The sequence below is a fragment of the Lissotriton vulgaris genome, chromosome 1_1 (genome assembly GCF_964263255.1).
Source record: "Lissotriton vulgaris chromosome 1_1, aLisVul1.2, whole genome shotgun sequence".
Classification (NCBI taxonomy): domain Eukaryota; kingdom Metazoa; phylum Chordata; class Amphibia; order Caudata; family Salamandridae; genus Lissotriton; species Lissotriton vulgaris.
Window position 1 is genome coordinate 1,888,203,517 of NC_141685.1, and position 19,193 is coordinate 1,888,222,709.

At 47.2% G+C, this 19,193-nt stretch overlaps 1 protein-coding gene across 4 annotated transcripts in view; it reads left to right on the plus strand.

Moving 5' to 3' along the window:
- The window catches only part of CNTN1 (contactin 1), a 1,059,655-nt gene that overhangs the window by 690,494 nt on the left and 349,968 nt on the right, over window positions 1–19,193 (plus strand). For all 4 annotated transcript variants that reach the window (XM_086919467.1, XM_086919469.1, XM_086919468.1 and 1 more), the window contains 2 exons: window positions 35–162; window positions 17,049–17,224. In XM_086919467.1, coding sequence (XP_086775593.1) covers window positions 35–162; window positions 17,049–17,224 — 304 coding nt within the window. The remainder of the gene's footprint in view (window positions 1–34; window positions 163–17,048; window positions 17,225–19,193) is intronic.

Sequence of the window (19,193 nt, forward strand, 5' to 3'; positions counted from 1 at the left end):
TTGCCTTTACCCCTCTGTTTACTCTCCGGATTAGGATATCGATCTGGTATGATGGCAGTCTGGAAATTCTCAATATCACAAAGCTTGATGAAGGAAGCTACACATGTTTTGCAGAAAATGACCGAGGGAAAGCTAACAGTACCGGAACCCTTTCTGTCACAGGTACGTCGTTTGTTTTCATTTCCTCGTGAATTAAATCAAAGGGACCTTTTTATCTTACGCCTTGGTGTTATCGTCAATTGGGAAAACATTATGGGGCAGATTTACAAGCCCCTTGCGCATCTTTTGCACAACGGTTGCGTCACTTTTGTGATGCAGCGGCGGCGCAAAAGATGCGCCATGGTGCGGGCTATTTACAATGTGACGCATCTGGGAGATGCGTCACGATGTAAAGCCCTGCGCCTTAAGGAGGCGGTCCAGCGCAGGGGAGGGCGTTCTGGCGCAGGAACACCTCCTAAAAATGGCTGAGTGAAATCTACAAGATTTCACTCAGTCACTTTTAGGCCAAAGCTACGTCAAAACCCTGCGCCTGCTTAAAGCAGGCGTAAGGCTTGACGCAGCATTAGTAGAATGGGTCCCCCAGAGCATTGCTGGAGCTGCGTCGCGCATGCGACGCAACTCCAGCTATGCGACACCTTTACGGCACAGATGCGTGACGCATCTGTGCCGTTTTTGCCCGATGGTGCGCCGCATTTACAATGCAGCGCATCATGGGTGGCGGAGGCATGGCACACAATTACTGGCGCATCCCTGTTAATTTGCAGGGATGCGCCAGTGATTGTAAATATGCCCCCGTATTGGTAAGGAGGCAGCCCTTGTTGGATCCCGGACAATCAGGATTTTACAAATGTCATGACTGGCTTCGTGAATATTAAAGGTCATGTTTTAAACATACCTGATAAAGGTTGACTGTTGTCCAAAATGTTACTCTGAGTTGGCGCAGCTACAACCATTTTTGTTAATACCGACCTGTTCGTTCTTTTATGCCTTTTATTACACTGTTATGTCTCAAATTGTTCACATCGTGCAAATATAACTGATTATCGTAAAATTCATGAATAATCACTTGTATTCTATTCCATTAGTTGTGTGTGGCTTCCACTGAAAGTCACGAAAGTAATTTGCTGGATTAAAATCTAGTTATTCACGGCTATAACATCACAACAGTGTAAAACAATTCTCTCACTGCTCCCCATGATCCTCTGTCTCACCTTGGTTTGGGTGATCAGAGTGAAGCAACCAAATCGCAGGTGGTCCCACCAACCTTTCTACTGCCCCTACTGGGACTTCACAGATCTGAGGGAAGCGATAAAAACTGGGTGGTGCGCAGTGCTCAATTTCAGTCTGTGATTTCCAGTGCTCAAAACTGGCACTTACATGTCAATACCAGCTCTTGTGACAGTCTGTCGCAAGGTGGCGTTGTCTGGCAATGTAGAGATAATCACTACAACTGTCTAATTATTAATTAAATATACATTTAAAATGACTGTTACCTGCTGCCCAAATGATTCTTATAGTCTGAGGGGCATGCATTTTTGTGCATTGTCATGGTTGTAGAAGTGTGATGGTTAGTAGCTGTGTTGTTACTATGGTTGGCAGCATGGCAGGGGCAATGTGTAGTGCAAGCTGCAGTGGTCTCCTGACAAGAGCCCGGGTACATATTGCATTACAAATTAAGCACTGTAGGTGCAGTGCCTGCACCAACCACACATATTTATATGTCAGTACATGTCTTTGTAGCCAGCTCTCAAAGTGAAAAACATGCTGCGCTGAACCTCTGTCAGTGCGACGAATGAATGCTACACCCTTGTATAGTGCAATAGTTGCTCCCAGAGGAGTGTCCCAGCGCTGTGAGCTGGAGGGAGAAAACAAGAGGCTTAAAGATTGAACAGATGTGTTTTTAGCTTTTTATTAAATATGTCCACAGTAGGAGCCTGTTTTAGGAAGTAGGTAAGGTGTTTCAAGCCTTGGCCACTAGGAAGGACATAATAATCTTGGGAATTTGTAGGAGGCGTAAAGGGGCTGAGCGCAGTGCGAATGTTGGTGTGTGTTAGACCTGATTTTTCAGTGTGTTTATGTCCAGACTTTTTAGCTTTTTGCCTCCTGTTTTTGACCATGTTTTGCTTGGTTTTACGACTCTGTGCACTTTACCACTGTTAATCAGTGCTAAAGTGCATATGATCTCTGTGTAAATTGTAATTATAGATTGGTGTTTCCATGATTGGCTTGTTTGATTTACTGCTAAGTCCCTAGTACAGTGCACCGTGTGGGCCCAGGGTCTGTAAGTCAAAGGGTGCTAGTGGGCCTGCAGCACTGAATGTGCCACCCACACAAGTAGCCTCGCAAAAGGTTCTTAGACCTGTCAAAATTAATTATATACTTCATTAACTAAAATAATACACAAAATATTAAATAGCAGAGGGAATACAACTAATATTCCAACTCCAAAAAAAACAACACTAGAGATAATGTTGAATAGCGTAGGGCTTAAAATTACTATTCCCACTCCAGGGAGTGCAACAGTAGGGAAAGCGTTGGATACTGTATGGGTATAAATTACTATTCCCACTCCAGAGAGTGCAACAGTAGAGAGTGCTGGATAGCATAGAGGTAAAAAATTACTATTCCCACTCCAGGGAGTGCAACAGTAGGGAAAGCGTTGGATAGCATAGGGGTATAAATTACTATTCCCACTCAAGAGACTTCAACAGTAGGTAAAATGTTGGATAGAGTACGGATTAAAATTACTATTACCACTCCAAAGAGTGCAACAGTAGGGAAAGTGTTGGATAGCGTAGTGGTAAAAATTACTATTCCAACTCCAGAGCGTACAACAATAGGGAAAGTGTTGGATAGCGTAGAAGTAAAAGATAACATACTTATAAATAAAAAACTTTTTAAATTAATTAATGAATTCATTATTAAATGACTCTAAACTATTTACAAATAGCAATAAATAATTTAAAAAAACATAATTACCAATGAATAATTAATTAACAATAACATAATAATAAATACCAATAAATAATAATTAATAAATAATTTTTACCACATAATAAATATTTATAAATACAATATGATAATGATTAAACATTAAACATTAACCCCCAATTAATAATTACGTATTAATATATTAATTAAGCGTATCAATAAATAATGTTTAATAATATGTCATTACCAATTAATGATGAAACAACAATACATTAGTTTTCATAACCAGCAAATAATTGATTATAATAATTACCAATTGATAATTATTGTCCAATAAATTAATTATCAATACCCCAAAAATGTTGAATAATTATTTAATTACATTTCAATTACTTCAAAAACGATTCCCCTATAAACACACAAAACACTCCAATAATAAAATGATACATTTAACATAATTATCAATTAATTAATTCATAAAAAATAATGACCAAATAATGACAATTAATTACCAATTAATAATTGTTAGACCTGGCATCTTTGGCGTGATTACCCCTATCTTTTTGCCTCTGCCTCCTGTATTTTTCGATGCTGTGCTGGATTCGTTTTTGCTGGTTTAGATGCTTTGGACACTCTGCCACTGCTGATCAGTGCCAGAGTGTAAGTGCTACCTATGTAAATTGTTATTCTGATTGGATATACATGTTTGGCATATTTGTATCACCATGAAGTCCCTAGTAAAGTGTACTGGGTGGGCCAGGGCCGGCGATGACAAATGCTACTAGTGGGCCTGCAGCACTGATTGTGCCACCCACAGGAGTAGCTCTAAAATGGTGTCTCGGGCCTGCCACTGCAGCGCCTACGGGCAGATTAGAACTGCCATGTCCTCCTGGTCCGCGTCCCCGCTGACCAGGCCTAACCCTTCCCTTTTCGTGCACATCAGCCACCCCTATGGAAGGCCCAAGGTACCCCCCTGGGCCGGGTGCCGTGTATGTGAAAGGTAGAGCATGTACTAGTGCAGGTGACATGCTCTGGTAGTGAATCACAGCCATTTTCGTTTTTCACTATTGTAAGGCTATCTTGCTCCATAGGTTAACATGGGGGATGCTGGCTACAGTGGTTAACAGCATTTCTTCCCATAGGAACAAGATAGGACATAAGTATCTAGTATCCCTGAACTCAGAATTTAATAACGCATCTTTTAGGAAAGGTGGTTTTTAAATCCTGTGTTTGAGAACAGCACTTTTAGAAAGTTGCTGCTCTCTTGTCTGACCCTTCTGTGTGCCTGGGCCTGTTTGTATATTGACTGTCTGGTTTGTGAGTGACAGAGGCTGGGGAATTCCCCCAGAGGCTGGATGAGTCAGCACTAGGCTGAATGAATGCAATTGCTACCTGAGTGGTGGGCGGAGTTAGCACCTGGGCTGAATAGGGCTGTGCCTGCCTGCCACAATGCTGGCTCCACCTCCTGCTGGGCGGCTGAGGACCCTGCCCCTCACTCTGAAAGGAAAGATGCAGCCAGCAAAACAAAGTGCTCAGGATCCACCCAGAACTGGTTCAGACCGGGCTCAGGGCCCACATGCACAGAGAGAACAAAGACTTTAGGGGTATAAGTACAGGACCCCTGACAACAGAAAATTAGATCATCCTGGAAATCAAGAAGGAACCTCTGCCAAGGAGAAAGCTGACTCTGAAGAAGGAAGACTGTCCTGCTGTTGCTCTGCTGGACTGACCTGCTGTTGCTTTGCTGCCAAGGAGAGGGGCAGGACTTTGCTGTGAGCTGTGTCCCCTGTCTTGAAGGAATCTCCAAGGGCCTGAGAAGAGCTGGCTCCCTGTTTTTGAAGTCCCAGGAACAAAAGGACTTCACCCCCAGTTTCCCTGAACTCTGCTGAGAGAGTTCTGTCCTTCCTAGAGTGCTTGATCCAGTTGTGGGGCCTCTGGAAGTTGTACCTGAGCTGGGAAGCTTGAAACTAAGCTTGAGAGACTTTTGAATCTGAAAAGTGTCGCATCGCTCGCTTGCGGAGCGCATCCCCGACAGTGCGAGAAGTTTCCCGCCGCTACGAAGGTCGAGATCGGCGCAGCGCCTGACGCCGCTGCCAGAGCCGTCGCATCCTTCGTTTGCAGGACGCACCAGATCGGTGCGGGAGAATCAAACATCGCTGCGAGTGTCGTCGCAGAGCCTGTCGTCGCTGGGTGAGATCGCCGTACCGCTTGCTTGCGTACCGCATCACGTCGCTGCGAGCATCGTCGCAGAACCATCGCATCGAGGAGCTGCGAGAGAGAGGATCACCGCTGGACCGCGCATCGTCGCCCCGGAGATCGTCGCAGCCCCCACGAGATCATCGCATCGTGCCTTTGCGAGAACAGACTTCCTACGGAACCTACGCACCGGAATCCACGCAAGTGGCCTTCCTCCCCATACAGACCGGATTCGTCGCAACACGCCCGCTGCTGCAGCGGGGCTGTCGCATCGCCTCCCCAGGGTCTCAGGAGTAACGCATCGCTTGTTTCAACCGCACCAGCTTCCTGCTTGTGGAACTTTGTTGCATCTAAAAGGTACTGTGAGTAAACGTGACGCAACTGTGAACTTTTCACGCATCTGTGGTTTATTTTACCGCAACCTGAAGAACTTTAACGCAAACCTTAAGAACTCTTTTGAAACCATATTCTTGAACTGTGTATGTTGGATTTTTGACGTTTTGGTCTTGTGTAGTTTAGAATAAATATCTTTATTTTCCTAAACTGTTGTGGAATCAGTTTGTGGTGTTTTCACTGTGTTACTGTGAGTGTTGGTACAAATACTTAACGCATTGCCTCTGGTTAGCCTAGACTGCTCAGGCCAAGCTACCTTGAGGGCGAGCAGGGGTTATCTAAGAGGGTTATCTCCTTGCCCTGACTAGAAGCAAGGGTCCCTATTTGGACAGTGGTACCTACCTCTGCCAACTAGAGACCCCCAGTTCTAACAATAATTAATTAACAATTATATAATTATCAATACCAAATATTTAAAATAAATGTTTACTTGATTACAATTAAATTACTTCCCACCCTATTCCCTATAAACCCACAACCTGCTACAGAACTTAAACGCAAGAAATAATTAAAATTAATTTATCATTCCTAAAAATAATAATTAATTTAGTATAATTAAATTACTTCCCACCCTATTCCCCTATAAACCCACAACCCACTACAGAATTTAAACGCAAAAAATTATTAAAATTAATTTATAATTCCTAAAAAATAATAATTAATTTAGTATAATTAAATTACTTCCCACCCTATTCCCCTATAACCCAACAACCCGCTGAGGTACTAAACAACAAAAAGAACTTTAAAAAACATTATTAACATATAAAAATTGTATATATATATTTTAAAACAGGTAGGAAACTTAACAAAACACATATAACACATACATATTAAATACATAGCAATAATATAACTATAGATATTAGTAACATCAATATTTGTAACATCGATATATTGGATATCGATATTACTAACTTTGAAATTACTTACTTCGATATAAAAAAAAAATCAAAATTACTTACCTTAGGGTCGATATTCTGTCCATCGACATTCCTAACATCGATATTCTTTCCCTTCGATATTGTGACATCGATATTAGTGTAGGTCGAAGGTTTTTTTCGATGGTTAAACTGCTCACCGTGTGTAACATGTTGTGATAGTGAAATGCAGGGAAATTAGTTTTTCTCTATTGAAAGGCTATCTTTCCCATAAGATAGAATGGGAGTATATTTATAACATCTTATAAATATCCTTTCCATTGTGGCAACATAGGAAGGTATAGTTTTGTATGCCTGAACTCAGAATATAAAGATGCATGTTGTAGTGAGGATGATTTTAATACTCTGGGTTTGTAATAACACTTTTGGAAAGTGGTTTATTTCTTGCTGAACTGGTGTGACAAAGTGAGCTAAAGATCGATGATGGATTCAACCTAGCTCTGTACTTGGGGTGGGTATCTGAAAAGTTTCAGCGCTACGTACATCATCTCCTTGTGTTTGCTTGGTACGCCCTAAGTTGTCACAGTATGTCCAGATGTGGGTCTCCTGCTCACTTTGCCATTGGATTCAAGCTAGTCTGGCTGATGAGGGGTGTTACCCTGAAAACGGTCCCAGGAAGCTTGTTTCCAGTCCAGGGAAGACCTGTATTGGCAGTTCGAGCTGGACTGTTCCAATGAGGCACAGTGTCATGATTGATTTGCCTATAGCTAGGTCTGAACTGGGCTGGCGAAGTGAGCTAAAATACGATGATTGATTCTACCCAGATCTGTCACTGGGGGTGAGTGTCTGAAAAGTTTCAGCGCTCCATACATCATCTCCTTGTGTTTGCTATTTTGTTGCTTAGCCATCCGGTGTGCCTCTGCTAGGTTTATGTATTGACTGTCTGGCTGCGGATTGTCAGGGGCTGGAGATGTGCATTCACTGTAGACAGCTACTGGGGGGGTTGAGGTGTGTCATGCCTTTTCCTGGATGAGTCAGTGTTGAGCTGAATAGACCTGGGTGGCATTTAGAGTGGGGGAGGAGATTTCCTTTCACCTGAGTGGGCCTGGTCTGCCTTTTACAATGCTGTTTTCACCTCATGCTGGGAAGCTGCAGCAGCTAGGACAGAACTGGTTTGGACTGAGCACAGATCCTCTCTGCCACAGGAGAACAAAGAGAAATGTTATATAAATGTTGGGGCCCAGACCCCAGAACTTTAGAATACTTCTGGACTCAAGAGGAACCTCTGCCAAGGAGAAGAGCTGCTCTTTGCTGTGTGCTGTTTGGGGTTCACAATAGTGGCAGGTTCTGCCAAGGAAAGGACAAATACTTGTCGTGTGTGCTGTGAATCCTGCTTGAAGAAGATCTCCAAGGGCTTGAAGTAGAGCTTGCCTTCTGTTCTGAAGTCTCAGGGACAGAGAAACTTCACCACTAGCTCCCCTGAACTTCCTTGCTGGGAGTTCAGACCTGCCAAGAGGTGCCTGTTGCTGAGTTGGGCCTCTGGAGGTTGTTCCTGCTTTTGGGAACTGACAAAGAGACAGAACTAGAGAAGGGTGACACATCTGCACTTGTTTCCGACACATCACTGCTGTGCTTCTGAAGAAACCGACAGAGCGCCTGCCAATGGCTGGAGAAATCGATGCACGCTGAATCCCATGCAGCTATCTCCGAAGTCCGAGATAACCGCACCAATTCCGATGCAGGCCCTGCTGTGCGGCTGCAAGGATCAACGCATCGTGGGACCACAGCTGGAGAGATGCAGCGTTGTTGCCCCTGCCACCACATTGAGAACCGACGAATCCCCATGCATTGCACCAGGGGGACAAATCTACAAGGACACTTGGGCCATAGTAAGAAACCGATGGAACACCTCCCCACACAGTACGAAACTGATGCATCACCTCCCCTGCGTGACATTAAGGAACCAACGGATCACCGTCCCTGGAGTAACGAACCGTCACATTACCTTCCCTGCAGCTGTTTTGTTTATGATTGTGACGCATCCAAGGTAGTTTGTGTTGAAAGTGTCTCATCTATAGTTTGCTATGGACAGAACTGTTTCTGCCTTCTACGAAGTACATTTTTGATTACTGTATTGTGGTTTTTTGTCATTTTGGTCTTGTTTGGTTTGGATGAATGTTAAACCTGACATCATTGGCGTGAGTCTCCCTTCCATTTTGACGGATTGCCTGTTTTGATATGTTTTTGCTGGATTTATTTATTTATTTATTTTATTTATGTAGTTTATAGAGCGCACAGCTACCCCCGAAGGGGTGTCCCGGCGCTAGATCCTGAGTCTCTAGGGGGGAATAAGGAACATAGAGCATGGGGAGCAGCAGGGAGAAATCAGAGTCCAGAGAAGAGCCAAGTTTTGAGTTTGGCTCGGAAGATGGATTCGGAAGGACAGAATCTCAGATCGATTGGCAGAGCGTTCCACAGTTTTGCCGCAATGACACTGAACCCTCTGCCACCCATTCTGGATAGTCTAAAACGGGGAGAGATCAGGAGGCGGAGGTCATTGGATCTCAAGGATCTGATGGAGCGAGATATAGAGACACGTTTTTTCAGGTAGTTGGGTCCGAGGTCGTTGATGGCTCGGTAGGTAAGGGTAAGGATCTTGAACTGGATACGGCTGGCCACTGGTAGCCAGTGAAGCTCCTTACGATACGCGGATACTGATTGACGGTAGGGAATGTTACCAATCAATCTGGCCGCCGCATTCTGGACAATCTGAAGCCGGTCTAACAGATACTGGGGGGCACCAGCATAGAGGCTGTTAGCATAGTCCAGGTGGGACGTGATGAGGGCATGGGTAACTGTACGGCAGGAGTCCTGAGGGCGATAGGGGAGTATTTTTTTGATCATGCGCAACTTCAGGAAGCAGGCAGAGGTCACTTTATTGACCTGAGTTTTGCATGAGAGGGAGTCGTCAAACTGGAAACCCAGGTTACGAGCAGAGTGAACAGGAGAGGGAGCGGGATCAAGTGCCGTGGGCCACCACCAAGAGGAGGGGATGGGATTTTTCTGATTGAAAAACAGCACCTCCGTCTTGTCTGCATTTAGTCGGAGGTGGTTATCAGTCATCCAGACACTGATGTTGTTGAGGCACTGGCGGAAGTTGGTGAATGCGGAGTCCGAGTGGTCTCTGAAGGAAAACACCAGCTGAGTATCGTCAGCATAGGAGACCACCCTGACTCCGTAGGACTCCACAACGTCGGCCAGTGGGGCAAGGTAGACGTTAAAGAACAGGGGACTGAGGGCGGAGCCCTGTGGCACACCGCAAGACAGGGGTTTTTCATCCGATTTAAAAGGCCGCAGCAGTACCCTCTGACTTCTTCCCGATCGATCCAGCTGAAGGCAGTGCCGCCAATGCCTATCTGTTTGAGTCGGTCGAGGAGGATGGGGTGGGAGACCGTATCGAAAGCTGCTGACAGGTGGAGGAGGACCAGCATGGCCTCCTCGCCCCTGTCCACGCATTCCCGAATGGTTTCCGATACTTCCAGTAATGCCGTCTCAGTGCTGAATCCCGCTCTGAATCCGGATTGTGAGTCGTGCAGTAGGGAGTGGTTTTCCAGATATTCCGTGAGTTGCAACTGTACGGCTTTTTCCAGGACCTTCGCGGGTTTGGGGAGAAGGGAGATGGGGCGGTAGTTGGCGAAAACAGTGGGATCGGCATCCGCCTTTTTTAGAATTGGAATCACCAAGGCCTCCTTCCAAGTGGTAGGGAAGAGGCCATGGTGAAGGGAGGCGTTCCAGATGGAGAGGAAGGAGCAGGCTAGCGAAGGCGCCAGTTCTCCCATAAGTTTCGCAGGGACAGGGTCAGAGGGGGCGCCGGATTTGCACTGGGTGAGTAACCTAATAGCATCGTCCCGGTTGAGTTTATTGAAGGAGAGAAAAGACGGAGAAGCTGGGGGACTAGGGGGGAGAGGCAGGGGGACTAGCCCTTCAGGGAAGGAGACACAGAGTTTGTTTATTTTATCGAGGAAGTAATCTGAGAGTCCCTCGCATAGAGCCTGACTCGCAGTGTTCTGAGTGGCCCTAGCCGGGGGATTGATGAAATCTTTGACAATGGTGAAGAGGGTTTTAGATGAATTTTTGGCGTTGGATATTTGAGAAGAAAAATGGTTTTTCATAGCGATTTTTTTTTGTTTGAGGAATTTTTTCAGTGTAGATCTGTAGGTAAGTTTAGCTTCAGGGTCGTAATTTAGTCTCCACTTACGTTCAAGTGCTTTGCATCTGCTTTTCTCCTCACGGAGGGAGGTAGAGAACCATGGGGCGGAGGGTCGAGATCTTGTGGAGGCTATTACTTTCTGGGGAGCAATGGAGTCAATAGCATTGACAAGGGCAGCATTTAGCCTAGAGACAGTTCCATCAATATCCGAGGAGAGGTGCTCCGTCTGGAAGTGGAATACCGGGTCCAAGGAGGCACATGTGACCTTGTGCCACTTTCTTCCCAACTCCTTCCTGGGGGCCAGGGGGACAGTTTTCCGGCCGAGGGCAAGAGAGAAGGGGATAAGATAGTGGTCGGACCAAGTGAGGGGGAGGGGTGAGAGGACAGTGATAGTCGAAAAGTTGGAGAAGATGAGGTCCAGGGTGTGACCAGCCACATGAGTAGGACCGGTGACTAATTGTTGGAGGTTCAGGCTTTCCATAGTTTCCAACAGATTGTTCGCCTTCGCGCAGAGAGGGTTGTCTACGTGGAGGTTAAAGTCACCTAGGACTAGAAAATATTGGTGTTTGAGGGATAGATCAGCCAGTTGGTGGGTGAGGGCAGTGAGAGAAGGGGAGGTGGCGGTAGGGGGGTTGTAGACTAATGTGCCAGTCAGTATGACTGCCGCGGAGTCAGATAAGGAGAAGTACATGGCTTCAATTATACCAATATTAGTGAGTTTGGTAAAAGTCAGCTGAAGATGGGATTTGAGTATGACGGCTAGTCCGCCTCCAGCTTTACCACCAGCCCGGTTCATGCACTTTATATCGTATCCTGGGGGGATGGCCAGATAGATATCCGGAGAGGAGGAATCAGTAATCCAGGACTCAGTGAGGAATAGAATATCCCACTCGTCTGAGGAGATAGACATCCAGATGTCGTTGGCATGACGGGGGAGAGACCGGCAATTGATCAAGCCAGCTTTCAGAGTCCGGTGGTTAGACGAGGGGGGCTGCGGTGCGAGACGAGGAGGCAGGCAAGATTGGTAGGGCGGGAGAGTGAAGTTGCATTGAGGGCAGTGGAAAGGAACTGATTCTAAGTGGTCGGGGTTGCAGCGGGTGATAGCCGAGCAAGGGGAGGAGTTTAGTAGGTGTAGTTGGGTGTTGCTCCAACACGTACGGGTAGAATCAGTGGAAGAGGCAGGGGGTCTGGCCCTGGGCCCGGTCCAGGCCCGGACGGGCCCAGACGGGCTTGCCTTTGGCGCGCCTTCGGCGCGCTGACGGCGCGCCCGCTGCGCCCGTCCGCTGCGCTTCCTAGCGAGACACATAATTTATGTCTGAGGGGAAGGGCGTCATGGGGGTGTGGCCAGCTGAGGTGGGCGTGTCATACATGGCGCCTCGCCCTCAGTGATGGCGAAGTGCAGGACTCGTTGCAGCGCTAGATCCGCTGTTCGTTAGAAGGGGTGAGTGAGTTAAAATTACAAGTTATCACACAGCATAAGTTTTAAAATCACAGGCTCACTCCCGGCTTCCGCCTCAGGAGACTCGAGAATCAAAGTGTCGCGCTCACCAGCTGCGCGCACTTATATGGTCGAAAAGGGGGCGTGGCCAGCTGAGGTGGGCGTGTCATACGTGGCGCCTCGCCCTCAGTGATGGCGAAGTGCAGGACTCGTTGCAGCGCTAGATCCGCTGTTCGTTAGAAGGGGTGAGTGAGTTAAAATTACAAGTTATCACACAGCATAAGTTTTAAAATCACAGGCTCACTCCCGGCTTCCGCCTCAGGAGACTCGAGAATCAAAGTGTCGCGCTCACCAGCTGCGCGCACTTATATGGTCGAAAAGGGGGCGTGGCCAGCTGAGGTGGGCGTGTCATACGTGGCGCCTCGCCCTCAGTGATGCATAGCTTGTTATGCTGTGGGCACTGTGCCACTGCTAATCAGTGCCACAGTGCAAGTGCTCCCTATGTTCAATTGATATACTAATTGGTTATTCCATGGTTGGGCTGTTTGATTTACTGTCAGCCCCTAGTACACTGTGCACCATGTGTGCCCAGGGCTTTTAAATCAAATGCTGCTGGTGGGCTTGCAGCACTGGTTTTGCCACCCACAGAATTAGCTTGTAAAGTGTGTCTCAATCCTGCCATTGCAAGGCCTGTGTGCCGTCTAGCACTGCCATGTCGACTTGGCCAAGTGCACCTAGTTGCCAGTACCTAAACCTTCCCTTTGCTTCATAGTAGACACCCCTCTGGTAGGCCCAAGGGCAGGCTGCATTGTAAGTATAAGGTAGGACATGCTCTGATGTGTGTAGCATGTTCTAATAGTGAGTTACAGCAATTTTCGTTTTTCACTATTGAAGGCTACCTGTTCTCATAGACCAGAATGGGCAGTTAGATTATTACATTCCTATAATCCTAACTGACTCAGGGAACATGGTATAAATTCGAATTTAGTATGCCTGAACTCATAATAATAAAATGCATCTTTTAGTAAAGTTTATTTTAATATTCTGTGTTTGCAAATACCACTTTTAGAAAGTAGGTATTTGCTTACCTAACCATTTGAGCCTGCCTCTGCTGGGTTGTGTATTCCTTGTCTGGGTTTGTGCGTGACAGGGCTGGGGGATTCCAGGAGACAGGCTGGTGCAGCTCCGTGGTGAATAGAGAGATCTGCATGTAGATAGAAGGGAGGAGTTGCACCTGGGACCTGAATAGGGCTGGGCCTTCCTTCTACAATGCTGGCTCCACCCCCTGTGGCTTGTCTGATGTCTCTGCCCTGCACTGTGAAAGAGGGGAGGAATCATGTCTACAGAGTGCTACAGAGCTGTATCTTCCCTCCGCTGTGCTGGCTCCACCTCCTGTGGGGCGGCTGATGTCTCTGCCCTGCACAGTGCTTATAATCCTAACTGACTCGGGGAACATGGTAGAAATTCGAGTTTAAAATGCCTGAACTCAGAATAATAAAATACATCTTTTAGTAAAGTTTATTTTAATATTCTGTGTTTGCAAATGCCACTTTTAGAAAGCAGGTATTTGCTTGCCTAACCATTTGAGCCTGCCCCTGCTGGGTTGTGTGTTCCTTGTCTGGGTTTGTGAGTGACAGGGCTGGGAGATTCCAGGAGACAGGCTGGGGCAGCCCAGTGGTGAATAGAGAGATCTGCATCCGGATGGGAGGGTGGAGTGCACCTGAGACCTGAATAGGGCTGGCCCTTCCCTCTACAATGCTGGCTCCACCTCATTTGGCTTGACAGATTTCTCTGCCCTGCATTGTGAAAGGAGAGGAGGAATCATGCCAACAGAGTGCTCCAGGGCTGTATCTTCCCTCCCTGGTGCTGGCTCCACCTCTTGTCGGGCCTCTGATGTCTCTGCCCTGCACAGTGAAAGGAAGAAGAGAGTCATGTAAACAAAGTGCTCAGGAACTGGTTTGGACTAGGCAGAGACCTCTCTGCCTTCAGAGAACAAAGGATTTTGGGGTATAAATATTGGGACCCTGATCCCAAGAAATGAGATCACTTCTGGAACAAGAAACCTTTCTGCCAAGGAGAAGAACCAAGGAATCTGCAGGAGTTTGGACTGCCCCTCTGCCAGTGTGCTGTTTGCTGGGTTGGCCTGCAGTGGTTGCTTCATTGCCGAGGGAAAGGAGAAGGAACTTTGTAAGGACTTTCATCTACAGAATATTCTCCAAGGGCTTGAACTGTGCTTGCCTTCTGCTGAAGTCTCATGGACAAAAGACTTCACCTCCTTCTCCCTCCTGAATTTTCTTGCTGGGTATTCTGACTCCAGTCACTTGTGTGCCACTGGGAGCTGGAAGCGCGACGCATCGAGAAAAAGCGTGTCACCGCTGCAGCTGAAATAGTCGCAACGCCGGAGAAGCGAGCCTTCGTCACATCTCCCTGGAAGCGTGTGTTCATCAAAGCTGTGTGCTGTCGCATCACCGGAGAAGCGTGACGCCATCGAGAGAGTCGCCATCGCATCACCGGAGAAGTGTGTCGCAGGGCCTGTCATGGCTCCAAAGTACAGAGTCGTCGCAAGGCTGCCAGGGCGTCATCGCATCGTCATCGCATCGCCGGATCAAGGGCGCCATCTTGTGCACCGCAACGGGCCCGCAAGCTGATAATCCCCGCATCACCTCCACACCGGTAAGGCTCACGACAAGTCCCCTACTCTGAGCAAGCATAGAGGCAGGACGCAACCGTTCCCCTGGATCACGGAACCAACACATCTCACCTTTTGTGAGCCTTTTGTTCACTTTCCATTACGCATCCAGGTACGTTGTTGAGAACTTTGTTGTATTTACCAACAACTTGAACTAAGAGACTTTAATCATCTTTTAAGTAATCTTAAGTGTAGTATTGTGGATTTTTGTCGTTTGTGGCCTTGTGTTAAGTCTATATAAAGAATACTTATATTTATAAAACCTGTGTTGTGTCTATCTGTAGTGTTATCACTGTATTACTATGTATATTCATGAATGCTTAACATACAGCCTCTGAGAAAATCCTATCTGCTCGTGCCAAGCTACCAGGGGTGAACAGGGGTTATTAAGGAGTGTAATCCCCTTATCCTGACTTAGAAGTAAGGGTCCCTATTTCGACAAAGGTGAATACCATTGCCAGTTAGAGACCCCCAGATCTAACAATGAAGATTACTTCTTTTTCTAAACTGCTGTGGTGTCCATTTGTAGTGTTTTCACTGTAATACTTTATGTAAGCCCAAATGCTTTACACACTGGCTCTGAGATAAGCCTGTCTGCTCATGCCAAGCTACCAAGGGGGTGAGCAGGGATTATTTTAGAAGAGTATCCCCCACACCCTGACTAGGAAGAAGGGTCCCTACTTGGACAAAGTTGAAAAACATTGCCAACTAGAGACCCCAATTTCTAACAGGGTGTATACATTAAAGCACACGTGGAGGTAGACCCTGAAAAAAGTAAGCAGGGACTTGTAAAGAATTCTCTTCTCAAGCCAGTGTCGATTCCTAAAGGACTGGCTCAGTGAGTGTCTGTTTGGCAGGTTGATAATGAGCTTCACCACAGCGTTCTGAACCCTCTGCAATCTGTTGATTATTCTTGCTGGAGTCCGCAGATAAAGAGTGCTGGAGTAATCCAACCTGTAGGTAACCAGAGCATAGTCTTCCTGGAGTGCTCAGAAGTTATTTTATGACAGATCGTAAGGGTTTTATCATGTCAAAGCATGTGCCTACCAATGCCTGAATCTGGTTCCAAATACAAATCTTGATCAAACTTCACTCTCATGTTCCTCACTACTGTGGATTGGGCCAGGGTCCTACCCCAGAGGCTCCCTACATTATGTTTGGCCCTAGGGGATGGGGTCCCCGGGGTCCATTGTGGCACAGAGAGAGGGCCACACCCTATCCACCCCTATTATTAATTCATTTGCCCCCTAATAATATTTTCTTGACACCGGGGATGGGGTGGATGGGGCCAGTACTGGCTGGGAGTGGGGGAGTGGAGGGGGGGGAGGGGGTGGCCACACACACTCTACCCTTAGAAAAAATAATAGCCAGCATGGGATGGTGACCCCGTGATCAATAGTGGCTTGAAGAAGGGAGCCTTGAGAAACCCCTCCACGTTTTGAAAACAAAGGGCTCTGAGAGATGGAGTCCCTAGGGCCAATAATGGATTGGGATGGTTGACCGCCTGACCCCCTCGCCCAGCCGAAGAGTTGACTGCCTGCGAGGGGGTTGGACTAAGGGTCTGGTACACGGCAGGGTTTGGCTGGCTGCAGGGGGTTGGTAACAGGGACTGGCCACAGAGGTTGTTTAACTGCGAGGGTTAGCCACAGGATCTGGCTGAGAAATCTCACCAAAAACTTTACTTGCAGGTATTAATAAATTGAGATATACTACATCAAGTGTAGGTTGTTACAGTCACTGAAAAAGCAATCCAATAGTCTTTTCTGACCCTTGCGCACATTGCGCTTCCACTACAGGAACCCTGAGTTTAGTCATCCCTGCCTTAGGTGAACTGAGGATGTGTTACACACTGAGCAGCAAATGTCGGGGCATTTTTTAAGACTACGAGTGAGCCCTAAAATCACTGTCTAATGTACTTTCTGTACCCACCCCCGCAGGCACAATTTGTGCACACAATGATGCATGTGTTCAAGCCATTTTGCACCCATGCTTCTGATTTTCACATATCTATATTCCTTTTCTGAATTTCTTCATGTTTAAAATTCACTTTTTCTGCCTGCCCCAGCTCAGATGTGGAAGGTTCACAAATCAGACCCACAGCACCTTATTGAATATTCCAGTTCCGTTGTAATTGTAGTTTAAGGATTGCAACTGAAACACACGCATTCATTGTGGATGTCAAAAAGAGGGCATCACCAATAAAATATGTTTTGGGTACGAACAAGTAGATGGTGTTCCTCGCACAGGGCCATGACATATATCACCCATGCGCACACCAATGAAATGCAATCCTCCTTTTCTTCCATTTTACAGCTGCCACCAAGATAACTCTTGCGCCGTCTAATGTGGATGTCACCATTAGCGAGAATGCGACCATGCAGTGCCACGCATCTCACGACCCTTCCTTGGACCTTACATTTATTTGGTCTCAAAACGGAAACATAATTGATTTTGCCAGAGACAGCGAACATTACGAAAGAAATTTCAAGGTAATGTTGCATTTTTGTTTTTTTTGTTTTAAAATACATTCTACCACAAGAAAATGTGTATTTCCTGTTGTGATTTCTCTCCATAGTTGTTCCGGCAGTGAGACTCTTAATATAATAATACTTAGAGTTTATTACCGTCCTTTGCAACTATATACAATGTTTAAGCATATGTAAAGTTATCCTCGTGTGATACTGTGCTTCCAGGACAATATTGCCTGCCAAAGCCATTTACTAATTATCCATATAAGAGTAACTTCATGTGAAATTTAGGATCATGCCCTATAAACAGCCAACCATCAGCCCTTGTAGATCAGAAACTATTATCAGGGGGTGACCACAGGACACATTACTGTAGCGTGGTGGGTCAAGGCCCGACACGTGGTGGAGGGGCTCGCAATAATTGACACAGAACCTGGTTAAGTGATTGGCCGGAAAGACCCGAGCGGTCTTCCGCATTGCTTATTTATACCCCGGTGCGAGTCCGCCCCGGGGTATGCGTGCATGCGAGTGTATTGTGCTACAATGTAGGGGAGAGCCCGAGTGGCTCTCTACATTCCTCCTTCAATTTAGTTCTGTTCTTACAGTAATCACGCGTTTCTTGACTCACGGAGATGTCCAGGCAAAGTCTCTCTGGGTGGCGATCTCGCACTACAACCATGTCCCCCTCCTTCAGAGTGGGCTCCTTGGCGTGACGATGCTCGCTCGTCTTCTGGTTGGTGGTTCGCCTCCGGGCTTGAATGGCTGCAGCATCTCTTTCCTCAGGCACCCAGGTGCTGTCTGTCGGGATGCTGTCATGGGGTGCTCTCCTGAATAACACATGGGCGGGAGCACATTTTGTGGTGCTGTGAGGCGTCTGCCGATAGGCCCCTAGAAATTGATCGAGGGCTATTTCCGGATCTTCCCCACTGTCCACTGCGATCCTCAGGACTCTGTTGAGTGTTCTCATTAGTCTTTCGACTTCCCCGTTTGCCTGGGGCCACAACGGGGTGATTTTCCTATGCTTGATCGGAGGCTCTCGAGGTAGTTCTGAAATTTTCTCCCTTGGAAAGGGGGCCCATTGTCAGACTTGATTTCTTCCAGGAGTCCCATGGTGGCAAAGATGCGACTCAACACTTTTTTGACTTGGTGAAATGCTGTCGAAGATATGACCTCCACTATCGGAAATTTTGAGAACGAATCGACAAGGACCAACGTGTGTCGGCCATCGGGGAAGCTCCCAAAGTCTATGTTGAGGTGTGTCCAGGGCGTCTGGGGTGCATCCTTTGTGATCACTGGCGCCGGGGTCGGGTCACTGCCCGTGATTGTGCAGGCATGGCAGGATCGTATCATCGCGTCAACTTGACTGTCCATGGCGGGGAACCATACTTTGCTTCTGAGACGGGCTTTTGTCTTGGCCATTCCCTGATGGCCTACGTGTGCCAGAGCTAACGCTCTGTGTTGGAGACTCTCAGGCATTACGATGAGATGTCCTCTGAGGATGACTCCTTCATCGCCCACCCTCAGCTCACTCCGGATTTGCCACAGCTGTTGTCGCGCATGGCTCACTTCCAGTCGAAGGCTCGGCGCTCCATCAAGGAAATGGGCCCAACGGTTTCCCTCCAGAGCCTGGCGAACTCTCACTAGCGTCTCGTCCGTGGCGGTTGCTTCCCCTATTTCCTTCAGTGTCATATTTTCTGGGCCTGCTGCCTGCGAGACCATGTGGACGAACTCCTCAGCTTCCACGCCTTCTTCTCGTGGTGGATATTGGCTGACGACATCGGGGTGGCAGGATAGGTAGTCAGCCGGATTGTGTGCCCCAGGTCGGAACACATTCCTGAAGTGATAACCCTGTAGTTGGACAGCCCAGCGTTCGATACATGGGGGTGCCAGCCTGGATGACCCTGCGAATAATGGCAGTAGCGGCTTGTGGTCCGTCACCACGGTGAACTCCTGCCCGCACAGGTAAAGATGGAAATGCTGACATGCCCAT